Below are 15,074 nucleotides of genomic sequence, written 5' to 3' on the forward strand. Positions count from 1 at the left end.
AGGGGAAGCTGATTATCATCAGCTTGAGATTCTCGTCCTGGTAGATGCTTTGAAAGGCTGTGACACCATTCTAGGGTGGGGATGCAGACCAGGCTGGGACCAGAACCTTACTCAGCAAGGATGCGTCTTTTCCATGAATTATGGAAACCTGACATAGTAAAAGTAAAATTCTAGGATCCACCCACTTAATAGCAGTGCCTTCTGTATACTGAGTGGTATAGGCAACACTTTAGAAATTTGCTCTGCCCCAAAAGGTGACATCTCTGCAATGTCTAGAAGCCACCGCTTCGAAATGAGGATACCAACAGGAGGTTAGAGCCCGAAGCCTGAGTTCACCTCTTGAGTGAAGTAGTTTAACCGGATGCCTTTCATCAAGAGTAAACTCTTGAGAGAGTAAGCAGTAAACTGAGAGAATAGAACTGTGTCTGGAGGGGTTGGGGGGAGGGGTAAGGTATCATTTGGCAGAGAGGAGACCAGGGGAGAGGATCAGGGAGCACCGGATACCTAAGAACAGAAAAGAAGTGCACAGAGGTGAGGGAGGCGCACAGGGTCAGGTAAAAGGGTAACTGAGAAACAATTCACCTTCCTCCTGATTTTGCTTCAGATGGTGCCTGGTGTACCTGTGAAGTACTTACTGCTCCCTTATTATGGAAAGGGAAAAGCAGAGGAAGGAATAGTGTTGACTGAGTATATTTTAGTTTTGATGACTACAGCCCTTAACGTTATTGTTTTCCATTAACGAATGTCCAGAATTGAGGTTCATGGTGTTCAGTTATTGCCCACAGTCACATCACCAGTAAGCATCTGCTCCCAGGTGTCGCTGATTACAGGTGTCCCTGGTTTCTTCCTTATGAGAACAGAGACTTGTTTTATTCATGGCTGTATTCTCTGCATCTACAATAGTGCTGGGCACAGAGCAGATGCTCAAGACATAGTCCATGAATTAAGTAACCAATTAGCACCACACTGCCTTCTTTAATGCTTAAGAGTGTTAAGACATAAACAGGACCAGCAGAAGTCATTGTGTTCCTGGGTACTCAGCTCCCTGAGAGGTCTCTTCCAACACCTTGAATATGAAATAAAGCATGTTCTGAAATGTATGCTTTAAAAATTATGGTGTAATCAAAAGGCCAGGCAGCACATCAACTTGACAGTTTATGTAATTTAAATAATGTTTCTGATCCCCAGGAAGCTTGCAGATAACTGTGGAAAGCATTTCCACATGTAAATTTGTCGGTTTTGAGATGAGCTGGTACCTTTTGGAATTTGCAGATTACTTGAGCTTGAAGGAGCAGAGGTCGCCGTTTGGTACTTGATTGCTCTTCGCTCTAAGCTTTGAGGGCGGCCAATCATGCTGCGAGTGCCGGACTTTCGCTCTTGTTTTCAAATTAAAGATTTAATTACAGTCTTCACTGAAGATGAACCAAGTGTGAAAATACCTGATCTACTTGGAATGTGGGATCGAGGAGGAGTGTGTGGGTTGGAATCAGTGCCTGGGCACTTAACTACTTTCAACAGTAGCATTAAGGGTGCAATCAATTATGTTGTGGCCAAATGCTGGCCTGTTGCTTAGTCAGAGTCAGTGAAATTTATATTCTTCTTTATCATTTTTTTAAAGCTGAAAGGTTTTTTTCTTAGTAGTTACTCTGATACACTACAGACTTAGATCTCCAAGACTTCAAAGGTTTGAAAGATACACATCTTTGAAATTCGTGGAGACTTGGCTTTGTAGATCAGTACATGGTCATTTTGTATTAATGTTTCAGGTGTGCTTGAGAAGAATGTGGATTGGCTCTTTGTTGGGGCCAGAGTTCTATGTCCGTCTGTAGAATCAACCTTATTTATTGTGTTGTCACATCTTCAGTCAGTCAGTCAGTCAGTCATCAACCAGTCAACAATAATGAAAGCAATCTATGCAAAATCTGTCCAACGACACCATATTACCTATTTTTTTTTAAGGTCGCAGTTTCATAAGCTTATTTTGTTATGGAGAAAAAAGTGTCTGTATACCTTTCAGTCTTCCAGCTTCTGTCCTTCTGGTATTTATGTTAGTGTCCAGAGTGAAGTTACGTCCGTCCAAGGACTGGGTTTAAGGATAGATTCATGAGGTCACATTAACTTGCCATTACTGAACAATGATCTCTTTTGCATAAATGAATTTTCCAAACAACTCATAATTTCTCCTGTGATTGCCAAAGTTCTCTGCCTCCCAGTCTCTGATGACAGAGACATTTACAAAATGGATTCTCTTCTTTCTCGCCTTCAGGATGCTGAACCTTTCTTGAGGGTTCAGGTTCATTGTCACAGAGATCTATTTTTGTACTCTCAGCTCTTCAGAAGTCTCCATAGGTGTTTATTTAGAAAGAAACATCTGTTAGAGACATGCTTCTGGAAGAATAACTAACTGGCCATACTGGATAAATTAAGATGAAGTAGAAAAGACTGGACAGGGCAACCAGATGCTAGCAGATGAGGGTAACTGGAAGGGAGGGAGATGCAGGAGGGCTCTGTGCATTTCAAGAGAGCAGGACAGAGCAGTGGCTTAGGTTGGGGGGTGGGTCTGAGAGAGCCTGAGCTGCAGGTGATGTGGGCATGTTCAGGACCCAAGAGAGGAGAAGATGGTGGGTTCAGTTCTAAACAGGTGAGGTTCCACTGCAGGAAACTCATCCAGGTGGAGATGTTCAGCCAATATTTAATATACAGAAGTGGTTCTCAGTGAGAAATCGGGGCAAGAGATAGGAATTGTGAAGTCATTTGCAAGGAGGTGATGTTTAAAGCTTATGTGGGTGAGAGGACCAAGTGGAGTAGTTTGGAGGGTCTGTGTCTAGGGTTGGTGTTGGGGAAGGATGGTCCAGGAGGGCAGAAAGCCTGGAGGGCAGCTGAGGGGGATGAAGGGGAGAGGACATGTTAGGTGTCAGTGCTCCTGAGCAAAGAGGGAAAGACTGCAGCAGGCCATTGGCTTTGGGGACCAGCAGGCTATGGGTGACCTTGAGAAAGCTTTTCTGGGAGTGAAACAGCTACCAGTTTGCCAGGCATAACCCAGTGAGTGGTGGGCAGTGGGCCAGTTCTTCAGTTAAGTTTGGTGATGATGAAACAGAGACTGGGTGGTAGGTCAGGGTTGGGGAAGAGAGGATGCAGTGCAGGAAAGGATTAGTGTAAAAGGATCAAAAGACAAAATCCCACACTTCACACCCCTTAGGATGGCTATTATTAAAAAACAAACAAAAAAAAACCCGCCAGAAAATAACAAGTGTTGCTGAAGATATGGAGAATCGGAACCCTTGTACGTCGCTGGTGGGAATGTAAAATGGTGCCCCTGCTGTGGAGAACTGTATGGTGGTTCCTCAAAAACTTAAAAAATAGAATTAACATATGATCCAGCAATTCCACTTCTGGGTATACACACAAAAAAAGTGAAAAGAGGGACTTGAACAGATATTTGAACACCAGTGTTCATAACCAGCGTTATCCACAAGAGCCAAAAGGCAGACGCAATCCGTATGTCCACTGATAAATGCCTGAGTAAACAAAATGTGGGCTGTACTTGAAATGTTATTCAGCCTGAAGAAGGAATGAAATTTTGCCACATGCTGCAACATGGATGAACCTTGGAGACGTTATGCTAAGTGTAATAAACCAGTCACAGAAAGACAAATACTGTATGGTTCCACTTATATGAGGTACCTAGAATAGTCAGATTCATAGAACCAGAAAGTAAAAGGGTGGTTACCAGGGGCCGGGCAGAGGGAGTGGGGAGTTACTGTTTAATAGGTGCAGAGTTTCAGTTTGGAAAGGTGACGAAGTTCCAGAGATGGTTGGGTAGTTATGGTTGCACAACATCGTGAATATATTTAATCCTGCTGAGCTGTACACTTCAAAGTGGTTAAAATGGTAAATTTTATGTTATGTGTATTTTACCACAATAAAAAAAAATTTTCTTAAACAGAAAACAAAATCCTGAAAGGAGACCAATTTTTTTGACCACTGGGAGGAAGAATTAAATCAAAGTTGTCTTATACTGTGATAAATACCTGCCAGCATTGGTTTCCTTCATGAAGTTCAGAGCTGAGCTTGGTTGACCAGCACCAGCAGGTCTTGCCCAGAAGCTTCTCACCCAAAGCGAACATGGGTTGTTCTGAGAAGTCCCTAAAAAAAGGCTACAGTTAAGTTTAGTTTCAGACAGGATGTAGTTGGGGGGAAAAAGGAAAATCTTTTCTTGAAAGCAAACTAAAATACTTGTCAAGACCGTGAGGTCTTCTCTCCTGAAACAATTAAAAAATATCATAAACCCCTGGAGAGGGGAGGGCACAATCACATTCCCTGAATGCCTTATATCACCCACAGATTAAACCTCTTTAGCATTGAAGTCCTTTCTTGGGATCTAGTTGAACAGAAGACATTTTAAACAAATAGAAAAATGTTTTAAGAAAGACATATGATTTGTTTTTTTAGCAGTTGGGGTCTTATGCAAAGTGTGTAAATACTCTTTAGGAAAAACATAGTTTGTGCTACTTTCTTGTTTCTCTTCACCCTTAACATGGACCGTTCCAAAAGAGCGTATTCTTGAGCCTGTAATCTGAACTATCTTATCTACCCGTGATGGCTGTGTTGTAATTAGGAGGTAAAACAACCTGTGTGACTGAGTAAGCATGTATTCTCCTGTCTGGAAATGCCTGGAATTTTCTATCCTGATTGATTTCATCTGGTATATGTTATTTAAATGTGTCCTGGTGTTTGCTTCCTTCTTCTGTACTAGAGAAAAATACTAATAATTACTCATTTTAAATTTCCTGTAACCCTACTTAGAAAGAGAAGGAAAAGTTGGCATAGTATTAATAGCCAATACTGATGGAGTTTTGCATTTGTTTTTTTTGAAGAAGGCATCATCTCCTGACAGTAGAGATAAAATAATTTACTGGACACAATCTTCTACCCTGGTACTAGCATATCATTTGGGGCACAATATTTCTTTTCAAATTATAAGCTGCAACTTTTACACAAGTTCTACTTGTGAAATGGCTTGTGAACTTTCTCTTTTATTCATTTCATTGCAAAGTATCTGAATATATTTTTTAACATCTTTATTGGAGTATAATTGCTTTACCATGGTGTGTTAGTTTCTGCTTTATAACAAAGTGAATCAGCTATACATATACATATGTCCCCATATCTCTTCCCTGTTGCGTCTCCTTCCCTCCCACCCTCACTCTCCCACCCCTCTAGGTGGTCACAAAGCACTGAGCAGATCTCCCTGTGCTATGCGGCTGCTTCCCACTAGCTATCTATTTTACATTTGGTAGTGTATATATGTCCATGGCACTCTCTCACTTTGTCCCAGCTTACCCTTCCCCCTCCCCGTGTCCTCAAGTCCATTCTCTAGTAGGTCTGTGTCTTTATTCCCGTCTTGCCACTAGGTTCTTCATGACCTTTTTTTTTTTCCTTAGATTCCATATATATGTGTTAGCATACTGTATTTGTTTTTCTCTTTCTGACTTACTTCACTCTGTATGACAGACTCTAGGTCCATCCACATCACTACCAGTAACACAATTTCGTTTCTTTTTATGGCTGAGTAATATTCCATTGTATATATGTGCCACATCTTCTTTATCCATTCATCTGTCGATGGACACTTAGGTTGCTTCCATGAAAGAGTTCCTCAAAGCCATACAGCTGAAGCTGCACATCTTACATATTTTGTTAAACAGCATGTTTTATCAGAGATGATGTAATTCCACAGTGAAAGGCTGACTGCAAGCTGGTGGATTAGCCAGAAACCGAGCTCATTTCGGGCCCCAGGTGAGAAAGCAGCTGCATTCCCTCTCCTCACACCTGGCTCTCCTGGCAGTGGTGTTGACTCCAAAACTTTAATCTTTTTTCTTAGTCTTAACAAGAGTCCCATGAAGGTGGAGATTTTCATCATACGTTACCCTTTAAGGTTGAAGCATCTGTGATTCTTTCTTCTCAGTGTGAAGGAAACTCTCAGCAAAGCTACTTTAAAAATGTCTCTTGTTGCAAAATACCTGGACAGAGCCAACCTAGTTTCTAGGCTGGCGAATGCCGCGGCCTGCTTTGTGGGTTTGATTCCTTTTGTATCTGAGAAAACAGCTTTCCCAGAATCAAATGGGAACTCTCTTCCAGAGGTGACTTGTGGAGCCTCTTGTTAGCCTGGTCTGCCTTGGTTTCTGAGATGATCACGTACCTATTTAAACTCTGTTTTCAAATGCAGTTGCACCTGTGACCACCCAGTCGTGGTACCATATGTGGTTTGCGTTGCAGAGTCCCCAAGGAACGTGGTCCTGCGGGCTCATCCAGAGCCAGGCTCTTTGGCTGAGATCACGCCTCAGGGTGTGTTTGATGCGGCTTTTCTCCTTGTGTCGGTGCCCAGAGTCCTTCCAGTAAATACAGACAAAATTAGACAAAGCCTTTGCACTTTAAAATCCTCAAAACTGGTTTTAGACTTGAGACTGTCTTTGCCAGTGTGTGGATTAGCCCTGGTTTGTGGTGGCAGCATGTCTTGTGAAGACCACATTCCATGGTCTTTCTCACTCCCCCATCCATTATTAAGCACCTGCTGGGTGCACTGCACTGTGCTAGGTAGTGTACAGTAGATGTTCTTGGCTGAATTTCAGTTTACCAGGTGTTAGTGTTTTATCTAATAGACTTTCTGTTCCTTTCTCGAGGAGGTTCCCCTTGCCCTGCCCCTGCTCCTGGTTCAGCCAAGTCCCTTCCCCTTTGGCCCAGCCTCAGGTAATGTCATGTGTACCTGAAGTCCCAGGAGAACACAATGTAACAGGCTTGGGTTTCAGTTTGGAATTCATCTTTACTTTTAGCCTTCTGGTGTGTAAAGAAGGATGAATAAAGTAAAAGTCACCTTTCTCTGAACATTGAAATTGAAACTTGTCTGAAAACATTCAGGGAAGTTTGAGCTGTGTTGACACTAATTCTTTTTTTTTTTTCTTTCCCAACCAGTGTTTCATAAAAGTCTTAACTAATTTCTTGGTCCTGTCTTAGGCAGTAGAGGACAGGGACTAAATTACACTCCTTCCTTAGAGAAGTGCACAGACTCACGCCAGGGGAGACGAGTCTTCATGTTTACAAATGATTTTGTCATTTATCATCTCTTCTATCCTCAGAGCAACTTTATGAAATACATCATTATTACCTCCTTTTACAGTGAAAGAAGTTGATGCTCAGAGGTGTTTACTGAGGTGCCATGTTTGACGGCAGAGCTCATGGTCTTTCCACACTTGTTCTCAGGTGGCCACTGTTGGGAACTGGGCTCAGCCCAGCCTAACAGACCCTCCAGAATGAGCAGAGCTGGGCCCGGGAGCAGGACCCCCTCAGCCTTCCTGCCCTTGTCAGTACACGTATGTGGTGGGAAAATGGTCTGCCTCTTCAGAGAGGAGAAGGTGGACCAGAGATGACAAGCACTCAAGAAAGACTAAGCAGGGCAGGATGGGTATAGATGGGGGCAGCCGAGGGGAGTGATGCTAGGAATAGAGCTCAATTCGGACCACATCCAGTGCTGAGGTGCTGCATCTGTGGGACACACATGTGGGTGACCAAATGGTACAGCTGTGTACAATGGTAATGTGGGCTTTTCAGATGCATCGGGCTTAATGGGGCCCCAAAGCTTTGTGTAGAACCAGTCTAAGTGCTGTACTGTGTCCCCATTGTACAGATGAGGAGATGGAGGCATGGAGAGGGTAAGGCACTTGCCCAAGGTCTTCGGATAGTAAGAGATGGTCTTCTGGCAAAACCCACACACCTCACCCTAGCCCTGCTTTGTTGCCTTGTGACTGAAGGTCAGCTTCTGGTACCCCAGCAAGCCTCATCCCATCAGGGCTCCAGGTACCCAATAGTTGTAGACTGGGAACAATGAGACCCCTACTTCTTTGGGGACATTGAAGCCTGTACCTAGTACTTCCCAGAGTTTTCAACTTTTAGGACAAACTTAGGCTCAAAAGGAAGATTCTTCCTGCTTTCAAATACTGCTGCCTGAAGGAATGGTTGGCTTGATCATTGGATAACAACACTATTTTTGGTCTGGTATGTCCAGAGGTACTCTGCTGCTTCATTTTGATTGGACACCCCTTCTCAAAAAATGAAAAAGGCAGAGCTTATGTAACGAGGGACCTGTTGTCCAAATGAGGACCAGGTCGTTTGCCTCCTGGATTTGACACTCTGGCTGTCACATAGGCCCCAAGTGAAATAAAGTGTGTATCCCTGGTTCCTGGCTCTCTCAAGGCACATTATGTGTGGCCTGGAGGGAGTAGATTTTGTACTAAATACTGATTGGATTCTGGCACCTTCAAAAGCAAGGATCTTCTGACATGAAGACACTGAAATTGAAGACAAAGGAAGTAAGGAAACTACTGTGTACCTAGTGATTATGACAGGGACCTGTTGTTAGCCTCGTTTTACAGATGAGGAAACTGGTGTTCAAGTTCATTGCCCAGGTAGTTGAGGGGATTTCTTCAAAGTCGGTGTTGTGGTTATTTCAGTGATGGGGAAAATAGAGCAGAATTAGTCAGCGTGAGGATTTGTCTCAGCAGGTTGTCATGAAAGCGAAGAGAAGGCCACACTATGTTTAGGTTTTGATACTGAGTATATTTTGGTTAAAACACAGTGAATTAGAGGGTCTGTGAATCTTTGGATTGTGTGTATCACCCAGTGCTGCCTTCATGGATGAGACACGTCAGCTGAGCCAGTCATAATGAATTACCCGTCACATACGCACTTGCTCATTTCAGAAGGAGTGCAGAAGACCTATCAGTGAGAAGAGGCTGCACGCCTCACGGTGCCACTTCGGGCGTGAGGGAGCAGCCCGCAGCATCACCACTGCCAGGGGACACGGGGAGTTCTGGGGAGGTGAGGATTGAAGACATGCTCAGGGTGTGAGCCCCCGCCAGGGTAGGGCCGCGCTGTCTCAGACACATCACTTATTCATGTGCTTGCTTTGAGACTCGAGTAGTTTTGGTGACCCGCCCCCGCCCCCCATGGAATAAACAGGGAGTGTGGGATCCCAGCAGCTGCCCTGCCGTGGTCCAGAAGAATCTGTCATGGAGGGTGGGAGTGGGGGAAGAGGAGGAATGCCTGGACCCAAGATAATGCCTGGGACCTGCATCCCAGGTGAGGTGGAAGGCTGAACGGGGTCCCTTCTCTTTTCCCTTTCTGTGTGCTACTTTACAGGCAAGAAAGCATTCTTCCCTTCGTGTATCCGTTGAACTCTGTAGGTGGTAAGGTGGTAGGTGGGGTGCATTATCCCCTCGTTCCTTGAGCAGTAGGGTAGCCAGTCTGCAGTTCCAGCAGGGCCAGCCTGTGAGCCCCGGTCCTCACACTCTCTCCCAGGGGCTGCCAAAGGAAGCTTGATAGGCTGCTGTTTGTTTTGAGAATTAAGAAGTTCTAGTGTTATCTTGTGTTGTATCTGTGTTACACATGAAATTTAGAGAGAATGAGGCAGTGTTGATAGTGGTTAAATATGTGCTTTCTGTTATCAGGTCACCTTGTTTGTAAGATGGCTTTTCCTAGAGCTTGCCAAGGCTGTGGCAGCAGGATCGAGGAGGAAGCACCAATCATGCGCCTCATTCCATCCACAGGAGCTCTCCTTTATGATGGCTTGGCCACTTCTCCCTACAGTATGCACAGGGCAGAGCTGGCCCCTCTCAAAACTGGTGTTAGAGTTTAGACTGACAATTAAGATAATGTTTTCAGGGAAAGCGTAATCCTAACCAGACTCTCTCTCTAGCCACTACTCTTTGATTACACACAGGTGGAAAAAAACACATTTAATTGTTTCAAAGATTATTATATTTTTGGTACATTTATAGTAAATGGGGGCGATTAATAAAGGGCTATTTTATTCTCAGCTTGTGGTTTCTAATTACATCAGTTACAGCTTAGCCTTCCTCTTCACTAGCGTGCAGGCATGGACTGGAAAAGAATGAGCTAATCCTTGATAGATCAGGTGGAATAAAGATCTCCATTCATATCTTTACCTTTTATCCCTTCTTCTGAGTGCCAAGAATTAATGCTGTTTGAAAGTACAAGCTGAACCTGCCAAGCTTCGGACAGCTAAGATAATCCTAGTTATTTTAAATGTTAGTGAGAAGGGCAGCAGTTCTACTCTGGAAAAGAGTCCTATTGTGAAACATCAAATATCTGCTAAGTGGTATTGATTGGACATGATTTTATTTCCAAACACTATGGTTTATCATGAAGCGGAAGAATTCATTGTTTAAGACATTTTCATCAGCTTTTCATCAGACTCTTAGGCTTGCAAACTCGAGGAAACCAAAGAGACCTGTCAGTGTCTAGGTGAAGAGTTGCTAACAGTTGAAGAATGCCACTTGCATTTTTTATTTTTAAAATGGTTTCTTAGTGGGAGCTTAATAGTATTTAACATATAGAGGAAGAACAATTTTTTCTCAAGCACGAATATCCTGTTTCTCACATCACTGGAAGAGAATTGTTTGTTCCGGTCCACCGACTCCCAACAGATCATTCAAGTTAAAAGTCAGGGGTCTTTGCAGTGTCAAAAGATTTAGCAGTTAGATTGGGTTTTGTTTTGTTTTCTAGAGAGGTGGGTTTTGGTGGGGGGGGGGGGGCAGTCTGTAATATTTTCCAAAAAGAATATTGGTGCTTAGATGGCATCACTGAAATCATCTTTTTTTCCCCCCCTCAGCATTGGTAAGAGTGATTATGTGTAAGGTTTTTTTTGTTTGTTTTAAAATAATAATAGAAGAAAGACCATTTAGCTGCTGTAGACAAATAGGCTAGTAGAGAGAAAACAGATACAGGGTTCGCTGGTTCAAACCAGGGTCAGCCTCGGAGGTTTACCCACCTTTCATTGTAACAAGAAAAAAGATCAGATGGGCTCTTTTTCCTTTTTTTTTTCACTTTCTTACTTTTAAATCTCTCTTTCAGTCTCCAGAAGTCATTGCTTCCATTTCTGTAAATGCTGGGAGCCTAGTGAAGATTACAGGGTAGCATAATCCTGAATTGTCTGTTGCCTGTGAAAGCTTCCTGCCCCCCCCCACCCCGTCCCCACACCCCACCCCCCAGCGCCGGAGCAAAGCACTCACGTCTTCGCTCATGCAAATAGTGGTGTGTTGAGCATCGCCCGGCCAATTATTCTTTCTTTCTTTGGGTTTATTCCCCAGAGTGGAATTACCAGGTCAGAGGGTATGAACAGTTTTACGGTTCTTATTACATGTCACTAGGCTGCTGTCCAGAAAGATTGAACCAATTTCTAGTGCTACCAACAGCGTATCTTTCCCCACAGTCCTGTGGACAGTAGGCATTAGCATTTTTACAAAATAATGAAGAGGAACCTTTTGAGTTGAAATTAGCCTTCTGCAGGGCTCATTAGAATCAACACGCAAAAAAAGAGAATTTTGGCTTTTTAATTTTTAATTGGTATAAAATGATTTTAAATGATCGGTTGTTATTCTTCCCCCCAGTAAAGTTTAATGAAGCTGCATTTAAATGAAGAGGGTACCTTCATCTTTAAGGATGATAGTAAAATAAATTTTGGACATTAGTCAGTAAGATAAACACTTACTAAATCTTTGATGCACTTGGAACTACTTTTATGAGGTGCTACACAAAATGAGTTAAACAGATACTGTCCCTAACTTCAACATTCAGAGACAATGCTAAGCCTTTAACAAAAGTAAAATGAACATGGATTTAAATTTTGAGTGGAGAAAAGCTTTAAAAAATACAGGTATTTTGCAGAACAAGTTGAGTTCATTTCTTTGGATCTTCTCTGGAGTGCGGTCATGCATTAAGTATGCTTGGAGCCTCCCCAGTCTATGCAGGTGACACACTCTGCACATCTTCACGCCCTCAGGTCAGAGGAATATTTTCCAAGAAAGTATCCACAAGGCAAGTGAGAGCAAAAGGGGGCGGGCTCTCCCCAAATCCTTTCTTTTGCAGAAGTCCCGCCCCTTCCTTTTTCAGTCACAAGTCGGGCCAAATGGGGGAGTCGGGGTGTTTGTGGCTGGGGTGGGAGCATCCCTAGGTCAGCTGTTAACTGTAGGCAGAAGCTCAGAACATGTCTGGAGAACGCTTGCCTATTCCTTTATATCCTCTGCATTAAGTTGACAAGGGTCAGTTATTTTACGTCCTCAAACTAACACAGAGATTAGGACGGTTCAGTGGCCAGTGACTAAATGTGACACCCAAGGGTGGGGATGGTGCAGGGGTGAGAACGAGCCAGGAGGTGGGGCTGACCAATGTTGCACTGCCCTTGGCAGCTTCCACAGGACCTCCTTTGTAAAACGGGAGAATAATTCTCTCAGTGAATGGTTTGAGGGTTAAATTTACATACTCATTAAAGTAGGTGACATACAAGAAGTAGTCAGTAAATGTTCACTCCCTTCTCCATCTCTTCTGTACAGAGGACCTTCTGTCACTGGCTTGAGATGGGGATGGGGGTGGGCAGATTAACTCACAGACTCTGGTTGGCCCTTAGTTGGCTCTCCAGATCCTTGTATAGTCACAAGATGTCAGAGCAAAGTCTGCTGTCTGTTTAGATACAACATCCCTGGGCATGTAACACAATTCACAAATTATCTTGGATTTGCAGGGAAATTTAAATCCATATAACAATTCAAATTTAGTAAGAAGCCTTAATGAACAGTGAGAAAATGAAAGCTTCAGGTTTCCTAGGTTCAAATTAGTACTCTTTTTGTTTAACTTACTAAATCTAAACAAATACTACCAATATCAAAAGTAAATTGCTTGTCAGGAAATCACCTACACTGTTTTTCAAATTTATTAACTTACTAAGTTTTCAGAACATTCCTTTCCTAACTGGATATTGAGGTAGCTATCCCAAACTATCCATCTGTCTGTCTGTCTGTCTGTCCATTATGTCACATTAGAAGAACGGGGCTTTCTCAGATAATTTGGTCCAGTGGAGTGGTTAAAGATCCGCTTCTTAAATCCCAGCTCTGTTCTTTTATTTCTGTGTGGTTCCACTAGCTGCAGCAAACCTCGAAACCCATAACAAGCGTAAATAGTGTTCTCTTGTAAAAAGGTCTCTTTTCAGCATGGTAATATACCTTATTAAATTCCAAACATAATAAGTATTGATGGCAAACACATCAGGACCCAGTACAGCTTCTACTATGATTTAGTTCTCTACAAATGACTTCAGCACTCAGCTCCCAATGCATTTTGCTAATTACATCATAGATTTCCCTATTGATGAACACAAGCTGAATTAACACAGGAGCACTAATGTACCCTTTCACCATTATTGTTGTACAAGAAGCCGTGGCAGATGCTGGCAGTTAGTTACACAAACATTAGTATTAACGATTGGCCATTTGGAATTGGTGACAAACTACTGCCCTGCGGAATCCTGAGGCTGAAACCAATCAGGAAGTTAATGAGGAGAGAAATTACCACTGCAGCTTCCCCTTAATTACATTCACACTAGGCAGGAAGGGAGTTCTGGGGGTGGATCTAAACTCAGCTAAGGTTAAGAAGGTCAGAGACCCTTCTGCTTAAATTTTGTATCTACTGTGGCTTGTAAGGTTGCAAAAATTGTTCAACACATTATATTACTTTTGCATCCTTCATATTTAATGTCAGATTCCTAGTGGAGTTTTATGTTTATAGGTTTGCTGTTAAATCCTTTACCTGACTTCTGTTTTAGTGTTGTATAATTCAGTTTCTTTTAATTTGGGGTTGTTTTTAAGTTTCCTTCCCATTTACTGCTTTTTACTTTTTAAAAGTTATGTACGCTGACCTTCCCCCAAGTGTTTGTTTCCCTCTATCCAAGAGAACTAACAGGAAAGTTGATAAGCTATCGCTTTCCCTTGCTAGCTACTGAGAAACTAGGGTTACCTGTCAAATGGTGGAAATACATGGGTGGGGTCTTGCTTGGGGTAATTTGTCAGATGGATCATTTGACAAGACTCAGTTCTATTAGCGTCGTTTACATAAAGGGGAGGGGCTCAGTGAAGGGTGGAAATAGTATCCCCAAAGAGGGGGGAGACTGTTTTTTGTTTTTAATGAACATAAAATTGGAACTCTGCTACTTAACTTGCCTCTTCAATTAAATAGATAATACTATGCAGAAATACTATTTTTTATTCTAAAGAAGCACTGGGGATTTTAATGAGTGTCTATGAAAACACTTTCAACTCCGAAAAGAAATTGCAGAGCGCCTTTTTCTTTGTTGGAACCTAATTGCACAGTGAATGTAGAAAGACTAGACACTTTTAACGCACTCTTCTCCCTCTGTCTCTCCCTACTTCCCAGTATTCTCGCCACCCGGCAATCAAGATGCTGGCTTGGTTTCCCTCTCCAGCAGCTCTCCTATTAGTAACGAGAGCTCAAAGGGAGTGCTCGAATGTGAGTCTGCCTCGGAGCCCAGCAGCTTTGCGGTCACTCCTGTCATCGAGGACGACGAATAATCGGGCACCCCGATGCCTTTGGCCATTCACCTGGAGTGGCAGGTTTATTCCGTTTATACACAGGGTTTGTTGTTAACATTTTGCCTTGACTCACGCCGACTTAACTGTTGAGAAGATGTTTGGTTTATACTCCTTGGAGCTTAGCCCAGAGGCTAGAACACATTTGGAATAGTTTAGTATCTGTGTCTACCGTCTGCAACAATTAAGTGCTTTGCTCACGGAGTTAAATATTAAATAGTAGTGTCCCTCATTTTTTTATGACACTGGTTTACATGTAGTTTTCAAGAAATACAATAATTCACTCAAGTAAAGCAGTACATTTGCATCTAAATGTGTCAATTACTTTCAGTTTTAAAATGAAATCTTAGGTGCCTTAGTTATGTTTTTGAATTTTAGTATTTTAATAAAAGTGCTAAACTATAAATTTAGCCAAGTTCCTGACTGGTGAGAAGAAAAGAATAGAGTTAGTGATTATTTTAGAAATCTGCAGAAGGTTAAATAGAAATAGTGTGTGTGTTTGTGTTGCTGTTAGAAAAGCCTAGCCCCGACCCCATCCCCTCAAATCCAAAACGTGACTGAAATAGTCAGAAGAAAAAATTAATGACTTTAAGAATTGCTACCTTTTCTAAAGGGTAGTTT

At 42.6% G+C, this 15,074-nt stretch overlaps 1 protein-coding gene across 2 annotated transcripts in view; it reads left to right on the top strand.

The window, feature by feature from the left end:
- Positions 1 to 14,687, top strand: part of DMRT1 (doublesex and mab-3 related transcription factor 1) — a 103,010-nt gene extending 88,323 nt beyond the window's left edge. For both annotated transcript variants that reach the window (XM_068552972.1, XM_068552973.1), the window contains one exon: positions 14,281 to 14,687. In XM_068552972.1, the coding sequence (XP_068409073.1) occupies positions 14,281 to 14,435 (155 nt within the window). In that variant the 3' untranslated portion in view covers positions 14,436 to 14,687. The remainder of the gene's footprint in view (positions 1 to 14,280) is intronic.
- The last annotated feature ends 387 nt before the right edge of the window (positions 14,688 to 15,074 follow it).

Source organism: Eschrichtius robustus, chromosome 10, assembly GCF_028021215.1.
Source record: "Eschrichtius robustus isolate mEscRob2 chromosome 10, mEscRob2.pri, whole genome shotgun sequence".
NCBI classification, from domain to species: Eukaryota; Metazoa; Chordata; class Mammalia; order Artiodactyla; family Eschrichtiidae; genus Eschrichtius; species Eschrichtius robustus.